Source organism: Echiichthys vipera, assembly GCF_963691815.1.
Source record: "Echiichthys vipera genome assembly, chromosome: 3".
In the NCBI taxonomy this organism is placed as follows: Eukaryota; Metazoa; Chordata; class Actinopteri; order Perciformes; family Trachinidae; genus Echiichthys; species Echiichthys vipera.
Window position 1 is genome coordinate 8,432,621 of NC_139828.1, and position 25,118 is coordinate 8,457,738.

At 41.1% G+C, this 25,118-nt stretch overlaps 3 protein-coding genes across 4 annotated transcripts in view; 1 reads left to right on the top strand and 2 right to left on the bottom strand.

Moving 5' to 3' along the window:
* LOC310945254 (signal-transducing adaptor protein 1-like) overlaps positions 1-4,101 on the bottom strand; it is a 16,867-nt gene extending 12,766 nt beyond the window's left edge. Inside the window, exons 1-4 of the mRNA XM_083911295.1 lie at positions 3,967-4,101; positions 1,855-1,926; positions 623-742; positions 467-523 (exon numbers count right to left, since the gene is read on the bottom strand). Coding sequence (XP_083767421.1) covers positions 467-523; positions 623-742; positions 1,855-1,926; positions 3,967-4,095 — 378 coding nt within the window. The 5' untranslated portion in view covers positions 4,096-4,101. The remainder of the gene's footprint in view (positions 1-466; positions 524-622; positions 743-1,854; positions 1,927-3,966) is intronic.
* A 3,471-nt stretch (positions 4,102-7,572) lies between these two features.
* LOC310966547 (ras-related protein Rab-11B-like) lies at positions 7,573-12,067 on the top strand. Its single transcript, XM_083940306.1, has 5 exons — positions 7,573-7,702; positions 9,968-10,163; positions 10,256-10,449; positions 10,548-10,628; positions 11,423-12,067. The coding sequence occupies exons 1-5, from the start codon at positions 7,663-7,665 to the stop codon at positions 11,566-11,568; spliced, it is 657 nt and encodes a 218-aa protein (XP_083796432.1). The 5' UTR covers positions 7,573-7,662; the 3' UTR covers positions 11,569-12,067.
* Positions 12,068-17,603: 5,536 nt separating this feature from the next.
* marchf2 (membrane-associated ring finger (C3HC4) 2) lies at positions 17,604-24,930 on the bottom strand. 2 transcript variants are annotated; one of them, XM_083911144.1, is made up of 5 exons: positions 24,738-24,930; positions 20,301-20,589; positions 19,152-19,347; positions 18,678-18,887; positions 17,604-18,520 (listed from the first exon to the last, which is right to left on the bottom strand). In XM_083911144.1, the coding sequence occupies exons 2-5, from the start codon at positions 20,480-20,482 to the stop codon at positions 18,362-18,364; spliced, it is 747 nt and encodes a 248-aa protein (XP_083767270.1). In that variant the 5' UTR covers positions 20,483-20,589; positions 24,738-24,930; the 3' UTR covers positions 17,604-18,361. The 2 variants fall into 2 exon arrangements, with proteins under 2 accessions (XP_083767270.1, XP_083767269.1); XM_083911143.1 differs by having other exon boundaries at positions 19,143-19,347.
* Positions 24,931-25,118: the final 188 nt, after the last annotated feature.

Below are 25,118 nucleotides of genomic sequence, written 5' to 3' on the forward strand. Positions count from 1 at the left end.
AGCCCCTGATTAAAGTGTTTTTGACTTATTATAGTCATTGCTTAAGTTTTATGTTTAAGTATCTTATTTTCTATATTTAGGTCATTTACTTTTTTTATGTTTTATTTAACTTTGTTTAATTGGTATGCACTTTTTGCACACTGAAATCTTTATTCTGTCTGTCAACGTTCAATAGAGTTAAATAAAAAAGAAAGAAATAAAAAGTGCCGCTACAGTCATGCCCCGGCTGCAATGATGCTGCCAAGAGCGCGGATGAAAAAGACCAAGAAATGCTAAATTCAGAGGGTGAATACAGGAATATTCAGACAGTATGAGAAAAATATGTGTTTTTGAACATCAAAGCATCTGAACATGTATGAACATGACAATAAGCATAATATGGGACCTTTAATTAAGTAAAAACATGTTTATCGTCCTTTGTTGTTTCTATAAAGTGAGCTAACGTTAAATGTTAAACACCACCGACCTCGGCCACAGAGCGGATGTAGCCTTTCCACAGCTCACGAGCTTCTGCATTAGGAGCCTGTCGACACAACAAAGAGAGAAAAAATATGAAAATGAGAAATTATTCTTAAAAAAAAGAGAAGAAGTTGATTTAGATATTTTATACATGTTCCCTCACAGTGAATTTGATATTCATGTCCTTCATCTGGAGGCTGAGTCTGGCTGCATCCAAGTTACGATCCTGGCTGCCGTCATCTGTGACCGAGATCAGTCCACGGAGATCCACCTTCTCTACGTACTGAAGAGACACAGCGACACATGGAGAGACACATTATCCCTGACTACTGACTTTATCAGGGAAAGTTTTGATCAGTAATTCATCATCCACATCTCTGGCTTTTAGCAAAGATGTAATCCAGAAGATTTTCCCCTAGTTAACTATCTTTTAAGTTCCTATCCATCAAAGAGTGAGTTAAAACAATGGTGATTGATCATATGACCCACTAATGAAAGTACTTGTTGCCTTTTTGGCGACTTTTCCAATTTCCGTGTCTGTGGAGACATTCTCTGCCTATATGTAAATAGGTGTTAGTCTGCGGTTATGCTGCGTTCACTTGTAATCAGAGATTGGGAACTTCCAACTTCTGAGTCAGGCTTGCAGTAAGGGCAGAAGTGTATTTATTTACTATCTTTTCCATGTTCTGTCACTCTCCCTGTGCCTGTTTCTTGCTGTTCTGCTGCATTAACTTCCATAACTTGTAAGTCATATTTACATTGCTTTAGCTATCACTATAGTCACTGTTACTTGGAAGTGTGTCTCTCTGTCTCTCTGTCTGTCTCTGTCCGTCTTTTCTCTCTTTCTCTCTTCTTTTCTTCCTCCCCAACCGGTGCAGACAGATGTGCGTCCTCCACAGAGCTGGGTCTGTCTGACGTTCCTGTCTGTTATAGGGAAGGTTTTAGTTGCCACCGTACTCTACGGGGGAATTGTTGGGTCTATGTAAATCATAAATAAGTCATAGAGTGTGGTCTTTACCTACTCTGTAAAGTGTCCTGAGATAACTTTTGTTATGATTTGGTACTATAAATAAAATTGAATTGATACATAAAAAATAGACGCTCAAACAGAAAGCAATTTAAACAACACTAGAACAAAAGCAATTTATAGATCAGCTTATTTGAAGCTACCACACTTACTAAATAACTTGCTCCCCTGGTTTGTACCCTAATTGTTGAATGCACTTATTGGAAGTGGCTTTGGACAAAAGCGTCAGCTAAATTAAATGTAATGTAAAAGAACATCACATTAATAGAAAAACAGAGGGTGGAAGATGGTGGGATTTTTAGTTGTTGTAAGTGATCCTGAAGAGATGGGATTTAATCATAATAATAATAATAATAATATGAACTTACATCAGTGTCTCTCTTCTCATTGAAGAAGAACAGCGTGTTTCCACACAGGCAGGTCCACAGCCTCCGAGACGTCTGCACAAACACACACACAGAGAGAAGTACTGAGTGAATGAAAGCATACCAGGACTAAAAAACAGGACATGGAAATGAACGAATGAATGTCACACTCTGCAAAAGAAGAAAAATAAATGCAAGACACGCAACAAAGACATAAAAAGGTGCAGTCTGTGCGGGTGTCAAACATTTAACCACAACAGAAACCCTTAGTGTTTGGATTGGTGGGACCTGAAAGGAAAGAGTAAATGAACCTGTGTCACAAGCTTTAATTTGTTTGTTCAAGTCGTGAGTGTTGCATGAATCACAGCACAGTCACAATTGTCTGTCTCAGGTCACCACCGACGCTTTGTTGATGATCTAATGTAAAACTATAAGTGCTGAACTGTAAAACCGTAAAAGACTCTGATGTAACTTTTGTCGGGGACTGGGGCAGTTTGAAAACGTATAAAAGCACTTGGGTTTTCCGTGCTCTCGCTGGAGTGTGTTGACTCTGTTATCAGGGAGGGTTTGGCAGAACGGCACGCAGGATTCAGTATTTACAAAGCCGGCCTTTCCAGTTAGCGCCTTTACTTTTCTGTCAGTTCCTGGCCTGCTCTAATCTTTATGGGCACAATGAGCAGAATTGCAGTCAGACCAGTTGGAGACACGCAGGTGCTGTTCCCCGTCTGCACAAAAACTCAACGTTAAGGTCCTCACAATTGATAAGAAGCTTTTTAACGACAGAGGGCTCCACCCACGGAAAACAACACTTCACCTGAATGTGCGGTGCATTGACTGTTTCTAGTAAGGTTGTGAAAATACCATCACTTTAAACAAGTTTACTCTTTTAAGGCTGCTTTTGAGTTTCATTGTATTGCATGATAAAATGACAATAACCTAACTATCTATCTAACAAATTAACAACATATATTTGTCTATTTATCTATTGTACCTGCACAGGAGGGAAGATCCCTGGCATTTTCTGCACACTGTTGAGATGCATGTTTGTCTGTCTGCGTTGCACACACACACACACACACACACACACACACACACACACACACACACACACACACACACACACACACACACACACACACACACACACACACACACACACACACACACACACACACACACACACACACACACACACACACACACACACACACACACACACACACACACACACACACACACACACACACACACACACACACACACACACACACACAGTCCCGAACTTTGATGGAATAAACATTTGTTCTTTCTTTTTTGACGTACATTCGTCTGTTTCTTCAGTTTTCAGTAAAACTTTTGAGGCTTTGTTTTAACGTGAATGACTTAACTGATGTGATAAAACAGAGAGAGAGGGAGAGAGAGAGAGAGAGAGAGAGAGAGAGAGAGAGAGAGAGAGAGAGAGGGGGGGGGGGTGACATAACTGACCTACTTCAAACATAAGCAGTCAGTAAAGCTGAAACAATAAGTTGATTCATCGATCCGCAACAGTTTTTCTTCTTCTTATTTTTTTGTTTAACCAGGAACTCCCATTGAGATCAAAAACCTCTTTTACAAGGAAGCCCTGGCCAAGTTAGCAGCCGTACAAAATTACCTTTATAAAACACATACATGATATACAAATGAACAATAAAACCACAATCACATTCCTCCCTCACTGTATTCTTTATATGACTGTTTTTAGTTTTAAAGTTTTTGGGAGATTAATCCATGAATGGTTTTGACAATTAATCGATTAAATTATAGAGATTATCTTAATCTTGTATTATTTAGTGCTGGTTGGACAAAACAATCTGATCCTCATTCTGCAGGAATAAGTGATGGATATTTTTCACGTCACTGACATTTTACAGAACAAAAACAAATAACATCCAGTCTTGAAGTGTCTCTGATAAGATTTGTAACTGTTTCCGTGACACAACAGCACCTAAAAACCTGCAGATGACCAACAGATACGAGAGCAAAGCATCATAATGATAAGAAGCTTTCTTGCGTCACCAACAGAGTCATAATTGTCTGCCTCAGTGTTTGCTCAGAACAACAAAACAACAGGTCTACCTTATCTTTGAACGACCTCTTCTCCAGGTAACCCTCATAGTAGCAGGAGGGCAGCTGGCTCCTCTGTCGTGCTGTCCGTGTTGCCATCACGAGTCTGTCTGACTGTGTTGTGTGCGTCCCCATGAACATAAGCTTCTGCTCAGTTGTAGTGAAAAGCTCTCTTGTATGTGAAAGTGAGGAGGGAGAACCTGTGACAGCGTCCCGGCCGCTGATTGGTCAATTTGTGCATGTGGGCGGGTCTTTCTAAATATAGCCACACAGGTGAGACTGCCTTCGTAGGGAAATCACCTGCCTGAGGCCTCACTGAAACTAATAACAGAATTTAATATATTTATAGTCTTAGCAGGAACTGGCAAAACGAGTTTATGTGTAAATGAGTCAGATTAAGCTGCAAAAGACTTTACCCGCAAACTCTTTCAAGGAGTGTTTTCCATATCTGTTTTTAGTCTGCGGTGTATACACCCCCCCCCCCCCCCCCCCCCCCAACGTCACATACATGCCCCTTTTTGGTAAGAGGAAATGAGGCGGAGTCAAAGTCTGACAGGATGGCGACCCCCGTAGGCGAGGACGATTGGATCAAGTTGAGAGAACGGACCTCGACTGAGATGCTACGTCCATTTTTTATACAGTCTATGTGTAGGCTCAGGATTTGCGAAAGAAAGTCTTGGGAGATGTCGTTTGTGCAGCCAGAGACATTACACACATAATAACCTAATGTGGCAGCGCGGAGAAAGATAGCCAGAAAGATAACCGTAACATGACAGCTAGGTAGATAGCTTAACGATAGCTTGGTAGACAGCTTGACAATGAACGATTAAAAAAAGATGATAGATAGATAAACTTACTATAGATAAATGGATAGGTAGATAGCTAAACAACTAACTACAGACGAATAGATAGCTGATGTTAGCAAGATAGATATATCAAATATGCAATATAGCTAGCTATACTTTCAAAAGTTGCGCCATGTTGGAGTGAACGTTGAGTTGACTCCGAAAAGAAGCATGAGCAAAGAGCTTATATAAGAAAAATTACCTCATAAGTAACATCATAATTTTTTAATGAATATGACCATGCCCACTTCAAATCCAATGAAGGTTCTCTCAAGTTTTTATAAAAATCCTTAAATAATCTTCAGGGAAAGTCCTGGTTTCATGTTTGCACAGTTGCTCATACCTGCCGATCACTCCTCTTTACTCACAGACGGCACAAACACGTAGATGTGCGGAGTGTGTATCACTGGAAACACAAACAGACACAAATTTGTTATCAATATGGAAATTGGACTTGAATGCGTCATCATGATGAAGAAAACTACAGCGTCCACTGCTGCTCTTTTTCGTACATGTAACGTGCAGGTGAAAAGTTCAGTTGGTCCTAAAGGAAGAAAGAGGAAGAGATGGGGGCTCCCTCTGCTGGTTCAATGGTTTTATTTTCTAATCATGAATGAATCATTAAAATAAATCTATATCTCTTGTTTCTAAATGTAGCACCTGAAGCAGTCTTGGTTTTGTTTGTTTGATGAATTTACACTTGATTCTTGACAGTTTTGGGAAGTAACTCCGTGGTTGGATGCACTTATTGTAGGTTGCTTTTGATAAACGCATCAGCTAAATTAATGTAATGTTACTATTAGTTAGGCCCTTACCATTAAGCTATTTCTGTTAGTTTAACTGCTGATAAGGATCATGTGAAAGCTCCAGAGAAAGATAATGAGCTGTCAAGTTTGTATTCTTAGTTAAATTAATAATATTTCTTTAAGAAGGAACTCTGATGCTTTATAAAAATATATTCTTTCAGACAAAAAGAAGAATTTGAAATTAAATTTGAACCTTGAGATGACAACCTTTAAATAAGTAATAATTGACTTGCAGTCTTGGGCAGGATGGTACATTACAATAAAAATCAAATAATTAGTAATTCATCACTCATAAGAGTCCTAATCGACGTCTTGTGTCATACATTTCTACGGATATGAGGTGTGACAATGCAGGGACCGCACTTCTCAATAAAAATAATAAAAATTAAAAAAAGACATGCATGTTTTACTGGAGAAGGGCTTGGCTTTATGAAGTTAGATTTGTGCCAAATTAAATAAACAAAAATAGCTTTACTTCTTGGGTGCGGCTTATACCTTATAAGTGCTGTATTTCAAACAGGGCCAAGGAAATAGCCTCCATCTCAAACTTTTACAGAACATATGCCCCGCTAAATTTACAGACATTATTATTCCCTGTACATTCTGTAAACAGAAGATGAAAACCTTTTTTTATTGTGTGATTGCCAAATTCTTCATTCATAAGCAGACATTTTCTAATTCACTACACCAATTTTGCCATTTCTCCTATTTGAATTCAGAATTCATTAAGTTTAAGCTTCTAGAAAATAAACTTTTCCCCCTGAACTGTCTGACTAAACTGCTTATGATGTTATTTGTGTGTATGTATTATTTACAGGACACAGATGTAAACGTAAACATCCTAAATGTGTCCCAGTGTATTTCCTGTTGCAGTGACAGGAAGTTAACAGGGACTCAGCTGAAGTTCTTTTCACTGCAACAGGAACTAAATTAGGACACAAAAGTCTTTGAAAAGGTCTATTTTCATCATGTTTTTGTATCACTCATTTTTTAAAAAGACCATTTCAGAGATGTAAACATAAACATCCTGAATGTGTTCAAGTCTGATTCCTGTTGCAGTGAACGACATCAGCTGACAGGAAGTTAAGGTTGAATATGGAGAATCAGCAGAACACCGCCATCTAGTGTCTCAAGATCGTAGTCGCAACAACAAAATATAATTCCAGCACTCAGGTTGCAGGTCGGTCAGACCCGGCCCAGTAGCCTACAGGAGACCGGAGTCTGTTTGAGACTGTTTGAACCCGTCCCCTCCGGCAAATCACACCATAAAACAAGTATTACAGAGGAGTTTGACTGACAGTTAGCGTTAGCCGTTACAGCTAAGTAAACATGAAAGTTAGCTTACCGGAAAAGGAGAAACGTAGCCATTTCAGCGTGCGTTTTAATGCCGTTGAACTACTTTATCTCAGTCCATGGAGTGAATGCTTGGCCTGTATTGACTCTGGCTTTGGCCCGTCTCTTGTCACCCAGCTGCAGGATTGGCAAACTCCACCTCACCCAGTGCCACCCTACAGTAGCTGCTCGGCACAACAGATAACCCGGGCAACCCGCTATGCCGGCAGGTTGTTACCATGGAAACAGAACGTGACAGAAAGTCATTGTCAAACCGTCAAAAAAAAAAAAAAATTAATTCAAACTAAATATATTTTTTTTATGGAAAATAAATACTTTCATTCTGAACCCCCCAAAACGAACAGTGGGTGTATTATTTTTAATATTATTTAAAATATAGCTTTTAATAAAAAATCTACACATTCAACATTTCACAAAGACCGACGCTGTTGCCTAGCAATGGGATTCCATTAAAAATGTGTTCAGCCTATATGTGTAATATCATGTACCTGAATCTTTGTATTTTACATTTTGTCAATGAAAAAAACAAATATACCTGTAAATTAACGTAAGTAACTGCGTTGACGCAACTCTGCGCCTCCTGCGCAATGAGCGCATTGTCTTGTGTCAGAGCCGCAGCAGCAGCAGCAGCCTGGTCACTGGGCAGGAACACACTTTACACATTAGCACCGCGGTCTCAAACAGGGTGATCGAGGTACCTGACGATGGGGAACAGAGACGACGAGTATGACTTCTTGTTCAAAGGTGAGAGGAACAGAAACTGCCCGTGGAGAACCTTCTGTGATGTTAATTAGCAGAGAGACTGAGGTTAGCACCGATGCTAACAGCCAGTGGTCAGTTCTAATATCAGCTGGTGGTGGCAGCTAACTGGAGCTAGCTTCTCCTAGCTAGTAACGTGTTTTCAGACCCGTTATTTTTTAATATTCCTCACGTTTATGTTTACTTAAGACGTGTTGCTGTTTTTATTTGCGTCACGGATTGTTGGAAATCCTTAGTTTTGCTACATTTAACAGAAAGTAGGGCGCACAGTGAGGGAGTTAGCCCTGCAGGCTAGTGAGTTAGCCAGCTAGTCCAAAGGGTGGAGCTATTATTACTTTTACAGTAATTCAATTAAACTTCAAAGTCATCTATTTATCACTAGAACCACAGTATAAAAACACCAGCACTGGCGTGTTTTCTTCAAATAATGCCATGAAATCAGATATATTTAATGGAAAAGTAAACAAGAGACTCTCCATATGAAAGAAATCAAGAGGAAACTCATGTAGCTTTGGTTTTCTGTGGCTGCTGCAGGTGTGTAGGGGATTTCAAGTGGTGGAAGACATACTTCAGTAACAGTAGTGATTCCTCACTGTAGAAATACTGTTACAAGTAAAAGTATCCTGCATTCAAAATGATACTTAAGTAAAAGTATGAGCATCAAAATGCACTCATTTTGCAGAATGGTCTGTTTCAGAATAATATAATGTCAGAATATAATTATTGATACATTAATATTAATATCTGATGTTGTATCTGATAAACGTGGGGCTAATTTGATTTAATTTATACACTGCTGTGTCGCTTAATCTGTAACACTAGTCCAAAGGATGGGGCTATTACTTTAAAGTAATTCAATTATACTTTGTCATCTATTTGTTCCTATAATAGTAAGCATATAATAGCAAAGTATAAAAGCACCAACAGTGGCGTGTTTTCTTCCAACCGTCTCATGAAATCAGATATATTTAATGGAAAAGTAAACAAGAGTTCCCTTTGTGGGAGGAGACTCTCTCCATATGAAAGAAATAAATACTCTGTTACAAGTAAAAGTCCTGCATTTAAAATGTTACTTAAGTAAAAGAGCATCAACATGTACTTAAAGCACAAAAAAGTAAAAGTACTCATTATGCAGAATGGCCTGTTTATAATTATAATATATTATAATTATTGATAGATTAATGTAAATTATTGATAGATTAACGTAAATATAACTTTTATGTTGCAGCTGATAAAGGTGATTTGATTTACTTTATACACTGCTGTGTAGCTTATCATAGCTCTATAACAATATATGTTATTTAATGTGTTGATAGTATTTTGTATTAATAATCTGAATCTGTACAATAACTAGAAACTAAAGATATCAAATAAATGTAGTGGAGTAAAAGAACAATATTCCCTCTGAAATGTAGAGAAGTAGATTAAAATGGAATTACCTCAAAAGTACTTAAGTAAATGTACTCAGTAACTTTCCACCACTTTGTCTCTGATGTCTGAAGGGCATATTTCTGTACTGTTTATATTAGATTTGACCAGATTGGAGCACTGAGTCACTGGTCACATGGTCCTTTTACACCTTGGCGTTCAGTTTCCTGATAACACGTTGCTGACCTTGCTGTCTTTGTTGAAGCACTCCACCGCTACAGAAATCACATGATGGCTTTAAGGGGGAATATTACGCTCATTTTCAGGTTTATACGAGAACATGTTTACATGTTTTAAAGCACATGAGGCCAGTAAATCTATCATCAATGTTGTGTAAATCAAACTGTATGTTTGCTTTCATAAATGCGCAGTTTTGTCTCATGCATAACATCTTGAAGTATGCATAGTTTACAGTACAAAAGGAGGCCCAGGCCAGTGTGGCAGCTGGATACAGATTAGATATTCTGATGACTCGTCGTAAATAAGCAGGAAAAGAGGCCTTGAGAAACCGTTGAGTCAGATTTCCCAAAGAGCAGGTTTTGTCAGCTTCTTCCTGCATGACTCCCAGCAGGCCAACGTCTGATAACGTATTGTCAGTGCAGAGAGAAAAGCAGCAAACAAATCCGCACTTTCACTTTGCCTAAAAATGGCCACAGCTGAAGATAACCTGAACACAGAGCATCGCCCGTGTTTGTAATTCTGCAGTTAAAAAATCATCAGTTTGATCAAACGTGGCACATTTATCTTAGTTAATATCAACATTTATAAATGTATACAACTACCCTGATATGTGTTTTGATAAGAAAATGTTTTTGTCTCTAGTCGTGCTGATCGGAGACTCTGGAGTGGGGAAGAGTAACCTGCTGTCCCGTTTCACAAGAAATGAGTTCAACCTGGAGAGCAAGAGCACCATCGGGGTGGAGTTCGCCACCCGCAGCATCCAGGTGGACGGCAAGACGATAAAGGCTCAAATCTGGGACACAGCTGGACAGGAACGCTACAGAGCGATCACCTCAGCGTGAGTGTCTTCTCTGTGTATATTGATGCAGATATTGCGCTGGAATAACGATGATACAGTCGTTGTATTCACCTGGTTTACGCTGTCGACAGATATTACAGGGGTGCAGTTGGAGCTCTCCTGGTTTACGACATCGCCAAGCACCTGACATACGAGAACATTGAACGCTGGCTGAAGGAGCTGAGGGACCACGCTGACAACAACATCGTCATCATGCAGGTTGGAAACAAGAGCGACCTCCGCCACCTCAGGGCAGTGCCCACTGATGAGGCCCGAGCCTTCGCAGGTGAATCACCAAAGCGCTGTGGTAATAAAGCCAGCAAAGCCAGTCTAATAATCTGTCAAATGTGCTTAAAATGTATCTTTCTTTTCTTCCCGCATCAGAAAAAAACGCTATCTCATTTATTGAGACATCAGCGCTGGACTCCACTAATGTAGAAGAAGCCTTCAAGAACATTTTAACAGGTAAGAAGAGCGAGACGCTTGTGACGTACTCTGAAGACCTCAAACTTAAATTGGAATTCCAGCGCAAAATCCTCCAATGATCTTTTTCGGCACTTACATTCATCAAATAAGGCGTTTCGTGTATAAACTATTAACGGAGAAATCCTGGAGAGTCGCTAACAGCCAGACGTGGCTAACACTGATTAGATCGGGGCAGTACGGTGAAGGCATTCAAACGTCTTTTTTAACCACTAATACTGCTCAAAATAACACCAAACCTCTGCAGCAGCATGAGAAGAGTCCCTACACATAAAACAAAGCACCAATGGGCTCCTTCCTTTTGGATTGACTTTGATAATCCACTTGAATGGACTTTACTATGAGAGGAGCTGGTACAGGGGCCAGTAGGTAAATCTTTAAAACACTAACTACGTTGTTGGTGCTTTGTTTTCTGTGTAGGGACTCTTCTCATGCTACTGCAGAGGTTTGCTGTTATTTTGAGCTGTATTAGTGGTTAAAAAAGACATTTTAATGCCTTCACCGTGCTGCTCCGAGCTAATCGGTGTTAGCCACGTCCGGCTGTTAGCGACTCTACCGGATTTCTCTGTTTATAGTTCATAAAAAACTGTCTCCATGGCTTATTTGATGAATGTAAGTGCAGAAAAAGACCATGGGATGATTTAGCGCCGGAATTAAGCCTTCAAAGCAAAAGCTTTTAAAGCTCCTTAACTGAGACATTAAACCATTCATAAAGTTTAAAGGAAACAAGAGCATCACTGTGTGTTTTTTTCTCTCTTGGATTTCCCCGTCTGCAGAAATCTACCGCATCGTGTCACAGAAGCAGATAGCGGACAGATCCGCACACGACGACTCCCCGGGCAACAATGTAGTAGACATAAGTGTCCCGCCAACCACTGATGGACAGAAGGGCAACAAACTCCAGTGCTGCCAGAGCCTGTGACACTCGACCACCGCTCCACCTCCATCACATCACCCGTGCACTTTTGGTTCCCATTGCTCCGCTCACGGCCAACTCCCTTGTCACTCTGTCCTTTTCTTTCTACCTTTCATTCTGTTTGATATAAGACGTCTGAACGCACTCGTGCTCTTCTCTTTTGCCATGAAAGAAAACTTCAAGAAGCCTTTGTGTCACTTTGTCAGTCGAGTTGCTCACGGAGTCAATGTGAAGGCAGTCGGCGCTGTCTTAAAGAAGCCTGTGAGGTCGTTTGAACTCAAACTCTGTTGTGAAACACATTTCGGTGATGACCACTAGATGGTGCTGTGTAAATAAACTACAGGCAGTTACTCCGACCCTGTGAGGCAGTATTATTGTGCGTTTGACAGCGCGGTCTTCTCGCATCAGATAAGTTATCATGCCAAAAATGTCCTCATGTATTTATTGAAGAATATTTGGCTCGTCATTGTTTTACTTTAAATTTACAAACTGTATAAATTTACAATAAAATTCTTGACAAAAGTGAAGTGTTGAATTGATGTATTCTTACTTAAAAATGGTGTTTTCTGTGATTTAAATCTGGTTTAATCAAATTAAAGCTGGAAAGCATCTTAATACATTTACACAGGTTCTGTATGAGTATGATTTTCAGGTGTATCTCACTTCACTACCTCTATTTTCTGCTGGTTTATTTTTCTACTCCACTTCATTTATCTGACAGCTGTTGTTACATTTAAGAGCAAAATTCTAAAAGTGATTGGTTCATAAAACATTACAGATTAAACTACCCATGAGTACATAAAGTAGACCACGATTACAACAATTATACATCAGAATCAGAAAACCTTAAGACCTTAAAAGACGGGGAAATTCTTTTGTCACAGCAGCAACAGAATATTACAAAATAAGATAAAAAATAGCAAAAATAAACAATAAAGTTAAATTTAAAAAGGGAAGAAATGGAAATAGACATATATATATATATATACATATTCACATGATATGATGACATCAGTAATGGAAATCCAATAATGTCCTCAACTTTCCATATTGGCCTCAACTTCCAAAGGTAACAGGTTTTATTTGAATGCTTGTATTAAACTAGCCTTTATTTCTAACTCCCTCAGTTTGATTGTATAATTGGTCATACGTTCAAAAAAATATATAAAGCCATAAATCTGACTGCTGGGTGCACAGATGCTCATGTGAAAATCACCTTTAGCATCTATGGATTGACAATCAGTCCAAGACAAACATTTCAGTGATTTAATTACTTATTTAGTTACTTACAGCTTCTTCAGTCTTGGTTTCCCTTTAGGAAAAGCTAAATCCGTTTCCCTGCGCAACCAGAAACACACTTTCTTGACAACATACTGACGAACCAGCGGGTGTTGAGAGGCTGAACAGACTGGAAGTTTCGTCCTGTTGTGAGTAACGTGAGGATGGATGCACCTGTGCGTCGTGGGCGTGGCCGACTCGGTGTACCTGGAGGAGATAACCAACAGTGTTCACATCCACTGGAGCTGAGAGTAGAAAAAAGTGTTGAAAATCTGACTTCTTTTTGCTCATAGATATAACTTTTACATATGTTTACCTCATGTTTGGGAGTTTGGGCCAATTTTAATTTGAACATCTGACATTGTAAAATTATAAACATGACAGAAACTCAGGAAGAGCGCATACAAACTCAACACAGGGCGGCAGTAGCTCAGTCCATAGGTGACTCGAACCACCAACTGCCCGGGAAGCTGATCCATTGGCAGCCCCCTCGCTCTGACATCTCTCCATTGGTTGCATGTATATAGGTCCTGTTTGTGCATGTGTGTATTTCAGGCCTGTATGTGTGTGTGTGTGTGTGTGTGTGTGTGTGTGTGTGTGTGTGTGTGTGTGTGTGTGTGTGTGTGTGTGTGTGTGTGTGTGTGTGTGTGTGTGTGTGTGTGTAACATGTATAATAATAATAACAGAGTGAAAATATTGAATTTCCCTCGCTGGATAAATAAAAGGAATTCTTCTTGAACACTTCCTGTATCGGTGCCAAATTAACAACCAAATGTTGAAAAAAGGTGATTATATTGTTGAATTTATCAAATTAAAGCTGATAATGATAATGTTTATTAGACCAAGCATGTGACAGCCACTGTGAGTTTATTCCCCCTGGATTTTCCCGCAGTCTTTATTTGTTTGTGTTGAAAAATATAATATAAAGATCACATTCGAGAATCATTTACTTGAGGAAATACGGTTATGATAATAATCACACTTTTCCTTTTGATACTTATATTTACATTTTGCTGACACTTCTGTAATTTTTCAAATGCAGCTTTTGAAAGCAGGACCTTTACTTGTTTATTTTACTGTTATTTTTCTACTTTTACTTAAGTATCTTATAACACCTCAGTACTTCTTCTCTGTTCAAGTTGTGAGTTTAAGTTTAATTTGTCATAAAAAGCAGGAAAAAATGTAAAACGTTCTTATAATTGGAACATGTGGCAACATCAGGAAACCTAAAAATAACTTTGATCACTAATCAGCAGCCAATGAAACGGTTTTCTTTTAATTCCTGGGGAGCAAAGACCGAGCTTTTGCACCAACATATATTATATTATGATAATTATCACACTTTTCCTTTTGATACTTATAGTTACTGCTGACACTTCTGTAATTTTACGAATGCAGCTTTTGAAAGCAGAAACTTTACTTGTTATTTATTTTTCTACTTTTACTTAAGTATCTTTAAACACCTCAGTACTCCTTCTCTGTTCAAGTTGTGAGTTTAAGTTTAATTTGTCATAAAAAAGCAGGAAAATATGTAAAACATCCTTATATTAGGAACATCAGGAAACCTAATAGTTTTCTTTTAATTCCTGGGGAGCAGAGACCGAGCTTTTCCACCAACATATATTATTTTGAGTGTTTTTTCTCACTAAGCTGCTTATACGGTATTTTCCCAATGCGATAGACGGGACGAGGGACGTTCTGCGAGTCTCCGCATGAGCAAAAGTTGACATCAGCAGTTGTTTTTCATGGGGATTAATGTTTACATTCAGCTGTGTTCAAAAACAGACTTATCCGCTCTGGACTAAGAGGATGATCTGTCAGCAGCGCTATCATCGCATCTATACTGTGACGCTGCAGCTGAACCACAGACTGCAGATCTCTCCACGATCATCATTGACACATAAACAAGAAAACAACCTAAATTAATGTTCATCCATCATTTATCATCATGTTTTATTTGTTTTGCAAACAATTCTTGGCTGTTTGCAGGTACCAGTGTTCTGGTGACAGGTTTTTTTCCACGGCACACCAAAAACAGTCATTTTTAAAAATGTGAATACTGAAAAAAAACATAAATTACAAATGATACATGTCGACGCACCCTCCAAGAAAAGACACATGGGAAGATTACAGAAACGTTAGATAACATAACACGACAAAAGTAACATTTACATGTCCACTGGTGAAATAACGAACAACAAAAAATATGATTTTAAAATCCCTTTCTGGATTTGAAACGCGGAAGCTTTATAAATTAAGTACAAGATTGTGGTTCAAGTGTAAAGACACTTAAAAAACTCTTTGGAAAGTTTCTGCAGGGAGCTGAAGACGATGTTGCATACTTTGTAGGGAACTTTTTACAAATGTCCAATACTATAAACTTCACTATCTTTTGCGTTGACCTACAAATTCAGTTGTTTTGTTGAGTGACTGCACCTCAGCTCTTTACGTTGCCTCAGATCGGCCTCGTTCATGACGAACAGTAAACACATGAACGGCTCTTAAGCTTGTAAACGCCTCTGGTGCGCTGCGATATTTCAGGATATAATCCTTTGTTCTGAGATCAGTTAAAAACACAAACACATGATTAACTGGGGCAGCGTGTGGGGCAACGCACCAGGAGCTGAAAGTAGCAAAGTGTAATGTTGGTGTCGACAAAAGGCCAGGACAAGGAAACAGCGTTAACACCCAGTGGTTACCGGTAATGTTGCACCGTCAGCAGCAGGTTGCTCAACACGACATGATGGTGTCCGTTTCCCACCAAACAGCACTACTGACACGCACCCTGTTCCTGTGACTAACGTTTTACAACAACCCAGAGGAGCCTGTAAACTTGTAAATTCATTTCAGATCACAAGGTTTCTGTAGCGTGAACACTCACAGAAGAAATGTATTATTTATAGACGATACCACACTTCCACACACCACTTTAACTTAAATATGTTTGGTCAAGCCTGATTGTTATAAACAAAATGCATACATATTTAAATAAAAAGCATGAATGACAAAATTGTGCTTAAAATCCAGACTTTCGGCCTCTTTCTGGTGAAGTTCTGCATGTTTACAATGTGCAGAACAGGTCGACGCCTTTACTTTGAAATTAAAGTAAGAAAGTTAACCAAAAGCACATGAGGAGAACAAATCATGATCAGCATGTTAATCGTCATTAATCATTAATAAAGATGATAATCAAAAGCATGATCACTCATTAATAAAAACTATAAATGCCATTCCACTGAACAGAGAAAACCCAATAATTGTGATCTTGGAAAAAATGAATAATCAACCAGTTTCACTTTAGACTAGTTTTACGCTTGTTTCTGTGCTTGTTCTTTGTTAAAGTCATTTTTTATTGCACCCCACAGTTTTGCACAGTTATAAAGGAAACACTTCCAAATAGTAAGATCTGCACAATAACACTGAATTATGTGCTTAACACCTGCATCACCCCACAAGCCAGAGTGTTGCAGCCTATTGTCAGGGGTAGGGAATTCTGGTCCTGGAGGGCCGCTGTCCTGCATGTTTTAGGTCTCTCTCTGCTCCAACACACCTGAGTCTAATGATTTGCTCGTTATCAAGCAGCTGATGCTCGTCACAGTTTGATTATTGATAGACTCAGGTGTGTTAGGGTAGGAAGAAACCTAAAACATGCAGGACAGTGGCTCTCTAGGACCGGACTTGCCTACCCCTGGCCCAGATGAAGGCCATTGGTTTTAGCATAAAGTTGTTTTCTATTCCGTGAAATGTTGTTGGCGTTTCCACCTTCAGGCTTCTCTCCCTGTTCACAGACCACAGTGTGTTCACATGTCCATTAACCGTCTTTCCATAACCTAAATTAAGTGCGTAACTATGTTCAAAACCGGGCCATGTTACGACCCAGAAATCTGGAAACCAGGCAGACGCTCTGGTTTGTGTTTTCTGACTCCAAGTGACGTGATTAGAAACTGCACCAAACTATACACACACGAGAGAGAGGAGGGAACTATCTTTACTCTCCCAAACAGACCGATACAGACCCGAATGAGTCTTTTCAGTAACATCACAACGACGAGGGGGAGTTTGCACCCCGAACACGTCGACATCAAATGGATTTAGAAAAGCACACGAGCATCTAAAGGCTTCCGTGAAAGAAAATACAGAAAAAGCCAAAGTCAGATTAAGTGTCAGTGGTGCTTGCATAATGTACCCACCGTGAAAAGTCACCGTTGGCAGGTAAAGGTTACGTCTGACTGGCAGAAGAACTAAACGCCAGCACAGAACATGGTTTTTCCATCTGATCAGAGACGATGTTTGACTTCAATGATAAACGCTCGCAGGAAGTTTCCCTGATTCTTGGTGTGATAATGGAAACTAAACACTTTAGATTTTAGAAACTGAAGCAGAACGAAATAGCAGTAATTAAGTACTTTAACAGGCAGTTAAAAAGATGCTCAAGTACACGGCATCAGCCACTAAACACCTGTGGAAATGTTCCTCTTAAGTTCCTTTCATTTTGATGGCGTTTTCTATCGATCTATACCGGACCTACTCTCTAAGTGCTGATCATACAAGGAACCTCTGTGAGGACCCAGTTCATCCCTACCTCGGTAGGAATCGTAAATCTGTTAATTATTAAGTAATTTAAGAAATGTTTTTGTTTAAACTACAAAAAGATTTTACAATACACTGACAAAATAAAAAATCCCCCCCCCCCCGAAACTCCTAAACAGTGCTTGCATGCATTAGCGTGCGTGTTGGGAGACGTCTCTTCATGAACTGTGAAGACCTCCACGTCCACAGTGTTTTATTGCACAATCTCTGGCTTTACTAACGCTGTGCCGCCACCCGTTTCTCGGATGAGATGTAAAAAAAAAAAAAGTACGTAGGGTCAAAAACAGTCCAATAGGCTTGTGCTAAAATTAGAGCCTCCTCTCAGACGGCATCCTGGCATCTGGATTGTGAATAAATCAGAGATTGAAGCTTTTCTTTCCCAGCTTAATATGGGATCACATATTAATTGCTTGAAAGAGTTCCTCAAAGGGAAACTTTGTGCAGAGAATGCAAGGCCTATGTAGGTACGGGCACGCCCAGATATGACATGTTATCTCGCAGTTTCATCAACGCAGCACAACAGTTAACGGAGCCGCTACCCTCCAGTCGTCCGTGGACCACCAAGAAGAACAATATTTATAACATTTCACAGTCCACTAAACGAGTTAGTTTGGTCATTTCTCATTCTACTGTTATGTTAAGTTATCATCGCATCCATGAGGACGAGACTCGTTCCCTTGTCTCTGTACTTCTCCGTGTGCTGCTCTGCTCCTCAGAGCCTTTGCATAAGACGGGTCAACACTCAGACTCCGTTTACATCCTGCCCCCACAGAGGACAGATTTATTTATTAATTAAATACTGATGGGGCAAAAAATGTTTTCGTTTGTAAAAAAAGCAACAACAAAGTCCACAAGTGCTTCTTTGAAAGGCCAGCAGGCAGCATCCGCGCACATCAAAGACACCATCAGCGTCTACCTTCTCCATTTGGTCTCATACTATACTGTCATTGGCTGACTTCTTCATCAGTTTGGTAGAGAGCAGGGAATGCTGGGAAGAGTTTGACTCCTTGGCTTCGGGAATGAGCAGACGAACTTTCTGATTTGTTCTTCTCCACTCGGAGTAGAGCTGACAGTGGTAGCGGAAAGATACCTGCACACACGACCAGGAGGAGACGGAAATAGGAGGTCAATTATAAACATGAACCTTAAGCTGGTTATTTAAGGTTCGTACTTGTTTTTCCAATCTGCTTTATAATAAAAAAAACACATGAAAATATAGTCCGATCTGTGTGTAAATTAATTTTTACCAGGGTCCACAGGACATAGATGGTGAAGAGGGCGATGGTGAGGGCTATGAGGCCCACGGCCTGCAGCCAGCTGCCCAGCTGAAGATGGTCCTGAGCGCCCCTCAGGCACAGCCAGCCTGAAATGGCTGCTAGGGGCGTGATGAACAGGAAGCACACCATGTCACAGAACAGCGTCCTCTTCTCATTACGAGGGCCGGGGTCCCGCAGCCACTGTGGAATAAGAAGCAGGAGACAGAAAAATAGAGAAGGGGAGAATAAAGAGAGGTAAGGGAGAGGAAGACAGAAGATGTGAAAGAGATCTTAAGTCAATCAAGAAAGGTAAAGACACAAGCAAGCAAGCCGAATGATGATGAAGAAGAAAAGCTACTACGTCATTCAAACAGCTGACCAACCCAAGCTGAAATAAAATAAATAAAAATAACGAGAAGCAGAAAGATTGATGCAGACAAGGCAAAGGGCATTGACCTTTGTTACCTCTGTGAGAGGCCTCGGCCGGCGCTCGACGCTGAACTCTGTGTGGCAGAGCTCGCAGTAGCTGGTGTTGGAAGAGGATAGCCACTTCTCCAAGCAGCTCTTGTGCACCGTGCCCAGCGTGCCCGTGCAGTCGCACGGAGACAGGAGACTCTCACTGCTGCCTCCTTCGTGACAGATACGGCAGATGGGACCATCACTGGAAAAAAAAAGCCAAATGCAAGATTTTTTCCCCGCAGTTTTCAAGCCTTTATCAGATAGGACAGACAGGAAACGGGTGAGAGAGAGAGAGAGAGAGGGGGACACATGCAGCAAAGGGCAACAGGCCGGAGTCGAACCTGCGACCGCTGCCTCAAGGACCTTTGGCCTCTTTACATGGGGGCAACCGCTGTAACAACTGAGCCACCGGCCGCCTCAAAATGCAGTTATAATACTAAAATGCAAACAGAGCCTGCAGCACGTCAAAGACACTCAACTGTGGATCATCTTAGAATCAAGAGGTACATTTGAACATATGTGGGAGAAATGTATTCAGCGTCTTCTTCATCAGGTTTGCTTTTCAATCAGCTGCTGTGATGCAGGGGAGCTGAACCATGTGATCAAATGACTCACACAGTCTTTAAAGTGGATGCAGGAACTTCAAACACGGATCAATATCTAATGATTAGCCAGTTAGCCCCGTAGGTGGGACGAAATAAGCTCAAATGTATCAGTCATTATTTAAAATTGACGGATACACAAATGATTCATTTATTTTACATTTCCATCACCATCAGTGGCATTTTCTTCTTCCTTTATAAAAGGGACACAGGTCACATGTTTTATACTTCTTGCGAACAAAATTCAAGTAATCTTATTTCCATATTATGCCTTTTGTATAGACACTTTATTTTGAAAACCACGCATCCTTCTGCTAACTTCACCAAGCCCGTTGGGTTTACCCTAACCCTCCTGGGCCGTCTGAAGTTGTGATCTCTGATAAAAACAGTTATTTGCCTTTTGTGATGAGTTATTTCAGGATGACACGTCTCATTTTCTCGCAACGTTAAGAAAACATTATTGCGAGGACGGCCGTTCTTGGCCTCCTTGCCCCTGTCGTGTGCTTGTCCTTGATATTTCTGTTGTAAATTCACCCCGTGAACGTGGTCTTACCTTTGCGTGCTCATGGGTTTGAGCACAGACGAGAGCAACCGTCCATCTATGGCTGTGACCTGGGTGACGTAGAGCGCCTGGCACCCGTCACCACCTGCTTCCTCCACGCTCTTCCACAGGCCCGCGCTGCTCGCACAGTCGCACAGAGAGCCGGGCAGGTGGCAACAACCCCCTGTCGTCATGGTTACAGTGGCCAGACGCTGGCCGTAGAGACGGAGCGAAGGGGGGAAACCGGTCAGAGGCGAAGGTTGACTTGAGAAACTCTCCACAGGTTGGGAACGGTTAGTTTCTAAAGGAGAGAAAGAGACAGATTGAGAATTACTACAAAATATTAAACCAACAAATAAACTATGATGTATTATTATAGCTCTACCTAACAATGGCACCCCGACCAAAAACACACTTTAAAAGTCGTTTATTTATGTTTCCTTTCTATTCTTTTTCTAAATGACGATTAAACTAAAGAATTCAGAGAGTTCATTCATCTCTATATGTATTTGTTCCTGTTTTACAAAGTACTTGCAGGAGCTGGGCCCCACAACATCACATCCATACAGTATTAGTGCTACATCTGATAAAAAATATAATATCTAATATAATATCTTGATATCGACCAATCCCGAGGTGTCTGTTGGGAAAAAATCATATTGGACCATCTCTAATCATGTCATCAAGAGTTGAATAGTCCTGTGTAAATATGAGGGTTTTGTCAGTACGGTGTAGCTCAGGGTAAACGTAGCGTTGTCACGACAGCGTTTCATGAACTGTTCATTTCCTGCCGTGTGAGGATAACTACGGTTCTCTACAAACATTTGTGTCATTTACAAGGAAGCTGTCGGTTTGGAGGCGAGCCAGTTTGCCCAAAGCAGCTGCTAATCCTTTATAACAGCAAGTGTAATCGTCAGAGGCGGCGAGTGTGATGTGCAGCGGACTGATAAACAGCTGTCTCCCCTCAGATAACCCCTCACTAAAGATAAGAGACGGCTGAATGTGCCGCGGTGCATTTCTCATGCTCTTTGGAGACGATCCTGGACAGTAACAGTCGTTTTGACCCTACAACAGACACAGTTATGAGTTATTACAGCTATTAAAATGAACAAAAAGTAGGTCTGAGATACAAATAGTGGGCCCCTGCTGTTCATAGAAGGCCAATAGATGTATACACGTCATTATTAAACCATAGCATTACACACAAACTAATAATATACATATATAATCCTCCGTACTGGTGTTGTTTTTAAACAGGAGGTCGAAATTCTGGTGTTAATTAATGGGATTTTGTGTCTTTATTCTATCTCCTTATAAATAATTAATAAAATAATTTACACTCTACAATCATTTAAGCAAAACAAGATCTAATGTAATTAAATAGCCACAAAAACAGAACTTTTTTATTATATTTGAGAGGGAAACAACGTGTCCGGAAATGTTTTTTAACTGTATAAACAAAACCACACTTGGTCCATTAGATATGATTGTTATAACATTTCTACGTCTTATTAAATTCCACTCATTATTCCACTATTTTCTTCAACTTTTATAAACAACCACAATGAACTAGCTGTTTGTAAAAAAAGTATCATATAAACTTGCTCACACTTGGATTAATTAATCCCAAATTAACAATAAAGGATTATCTTATCTTAACATCTCTTATACTTCTTGTGAACATATATTCAAACTGCATTGATTTAAAAAAGAAAATAGACATTGTTGTTAAGCGGGGGCCTTTCCCCGGTTTACCCCTGCTCTGTGTTGTTATTATATATGCATACTGATGTAGTGTGGGGTGCACGATTAAGAGGCCCAATCCCTGACCCAGATAAACAAAAGGGTCGCCCCCAAACACAGACAACAACTACATCTGTTATGTTTCTGATTCATGTTGTTTGTAAACACAGGCATTAAAAACAGACCAGTTCTGATCAGCTGAGGAACACAGAAGCATGTATTTATTAAATCATTTATATTATAAATGTGACTGTAACCTGATTTTTCATCGGTTCATAAGTGCAGATATATTATGATTGATACAATTCCTACTAACAAACTCGTTTTGTTTTCAGTTTCACGCGTAGCTAATAGTCTGCATCCAGCTGTGATCCACACTGTTGTCTTTGACAGCTGGTGTCACGTCAATACAACAATATACGACCACATCAATGATCTGTGTAAAGCTACACGTCAACAACCGTCATCCACGCTCTTTCCATTTACACACTGATCAGTTTGAAAACAAATATAGTCAATTGGTGACCGTTACAGCTGATCAGTTACAGCTGATCAGTTGGTTACAGCTTGTCAGTTACAGCTGGTCAGTTGGTGACCGTTACAGCTGGTCAGTTACAGCTGATCAGTTGGTTACAGCTTGTCAGTTACAGCTGGTCAGTTGGTTACAGCTGGTCAGTTACAGCTGAACAGTTGGTTACAGCTGGTCAGTTACAGCTGGTCAGTTGGTTACAGCTGGTCAGTTACAGCTGGTCAGTTACAGCTGGTCAGTTGGTTACAGCTGGTCAGTTACAGCTGAACAGTTGGTTACAGCTGGTCAGTTGGTTACAGCTGGTCAGTTACAGCTGAACAGTTGGTTACAGCTGGTCAGTTACAGCTGAACAGATGGTTACAGCTGGTCAGTTGGTTACAGCTGGTCAGTTGGTGACCGTTACAGCTGGTCAGTTGGTTACAGCTGGTCAGTTGGTTACAGATGGTCAGTTGGTGACCGTTACAGCTGGTCAGTTGGTTACAGCTGGTCAGTTGGTGACCGTTACAGCTGGTCAGTCGGGGACTGTTACAGCTGGTCAGTTGGTGACTGTTACAGCTGGTCAGTTGGTTACAGCTGGTGGCTGTTGGTGACTGTTACAGCTGGTCAGTTGGTGGCTGTTGGTGACCGTTACAGCTGGTCAGTTGGTAACTATTACAGCTTGTCAGTTGGTGACCGTTACAGCTGATCAGTTGGTGACCGTTACAGCTGATCAGTTGGTAACTGTTACAGCTGGTCAGTTACAGCTGAACAGTTGGTTACAGCTGGTCAGTTGGTTACAGCTGGTCAGTTACAGCTGAACAGATGGTTACAGCTGGTCAGTTGGTTACAGCTGGTCAGTTGGTGACCGTTACAGCTGGTCAGTTGGTTACAGCTGGTCAGTTGGTTACAGATGGTCAGTTGGTGACCGTTACAGCTGGTCAGTTGGTTACAGCTGGTCAGTTGGTGACCGTTACAGCTGGTCAGTCGGGGACTGTTACAGCTGGTCAGTTGGTGACTGTTACAGCTGGTCAGTTGGTTACAGCTGGTGGCTGTTGGTGACTGTTACAGCTGGTCAGTTGGTGGCTGTTGGTGACCGTTACAGCTGGTCAGTTGGTAACTATTACAGCTTGTCAGTTGGTGACCGTTACAGCTGATCAGTTGGTGACCGTTACAGCTGATCAGTTGGTAACTGTTACAGCTGGTCAGTTGGTTACAGCTGGTCAGTTACAGCTGAACAGATGGTTACAGCTGGTCAGTTGGTTACAGCTGGTCAGTTGGTGACCGTTACAGCTGGTCAGTTGGTTACAGCTGGTCAGTTGGTTACAGATGGTCAGTTGGTGACCGTTACAGCTGGTCAGTTGGTTACAGCTGGTCAGTTGGTGACCGTTACAGCTGGTCAGTCGGGGACTGTTACAGCTGGTCAGTTGGTGACTGTTACAGCTGGTCAGTTGGTGACTGTTACAGCTGGTCAGTTGGTTACAGCTGGTGGCTGTTGGTGACTGTTACAGCTGGTCAGTTGGTGGCTGTTGGTGACCGTTACAGCTGGTCAGTTGGTAACTGCTACAGCTGGTCAGTTGGTTACAGCTGGTCAGTTACAGCTGAACAGATGGTTACAGCTGGTCAGTTGGTTACAGCTGGTCAGTTACAGCTGGTCAGTTGGTGACCGTTACAGCTGGTCAGTTGGTTACAGCTGGTCAGTTGGTTACAGATGGTCAGTAGGTGACCGTTACAGCTGGTCAGTTGGTGACCGTTACAGCTGGTCAGTCGGGGACTGTTACAGCTGGTCAGTTGGTGACTGTTACAGCTGGTCAGTTGGTGACTGTTACAGCTGGTCAGTTGGTTACAGCTGGTGGCTGTTGGTGACTGTTACAGCTGGTCAGTTGGTGGCTGTTGGTGACCGTTACAGCTGGTCAGTTGGTAACTATTACAGCTTGTCAGTTGGTGACCGTTACAGCTGATCAGTTGGTGACCGTTACAGCTGATCAGTTGGTAACTGATACAGCTGGTCAGTTGGTGGCCGTTACAGCTGATCAGCTTGTTACAGCTGGTCAGTTGGTTACTGTTTCAGCTAGTCAGTTGGTGACCGTGGACAGTTTGTAACCGTTACAGATGTTTGCTAACTGTCACTAGCTACAGTAGGACGCTAGCTAGCAGTCCGTCTGGTGTAAAACATTTAAAGCGTAAAATAGTTCACTCACCCTGAATCTTCTCCTTAAAGACGTTTCACATCAGCGCCTTCATACGCTCGCGTTTCCTTCTCGTTTCATTTAAATCCGTTTTAGTGTGAATTAACAGCTATAGTCAGACAAGTGCTGCTCGCTAGCAGACGTTAGCAGCCCTCAGCTGATGACACACAGCAGGCCGCAGTCTTCCGCTTTCTTCCCCGGAGCTTTAAATATCTCCCAGAGGCGCATCATCAGCTGTCCGGTGACTGCAGGGGCAGGCAGGCGAGCGCAGAGACACAGCCCGGTGTCACCAGGGCGGGTTCAGATGTGATTGTGATGCATAACAACAGCTTACAGAGCGGGGAGGGGCCAGGACTGATCACATATGCGCAACAACACGACCACAAGAAACAA

Bases quoted from the DNA above. Each gene is read 5' to 3' on its own strand.
- LOC310966547 (XM_083940306.1), top strand. From the start codon at position 7,663: ATGGGGAACAGAGACGACGAGTATGACTTCTTGTTCAAAG. The intron at 10,450-10,547 runs GTGAATCACCAA...TTCCCGCATCAG, and splicing joins TGAGGCCCGAGCCTTCGCAG to AAAAAAACGCTATCTCATTT. The intron at 10,629-11,422 runs GTAAGAAGAGCG...CCCCGTCTGCAG, and splicing joins CTTCAAGAACATTTTAACAG to AAATCTACCGCATCGTGTCA.
- marchf2 (XM_083911143.1), bottom strand. From the start codon at position 20,482: ATGACGACAGGGGGTTGTTGCCACCTGCCCGGCTCTCTGTGCGACTGT. The intron at 18,888-19,142 runs GTCAATGCCCTT...CTTATTCCACAG, and splicing joins CTCTCACAGAGGTAACAAAG to TGGCTGCGGGACCCCGGCCC. The intron at 18,521-18,677 runs GTAAAAATTAAT...TCGTGTGTGCAG, and splicing joins TCTATGTCCTGTGGACCCTG to GTATCTTTCCGCTACCACTG.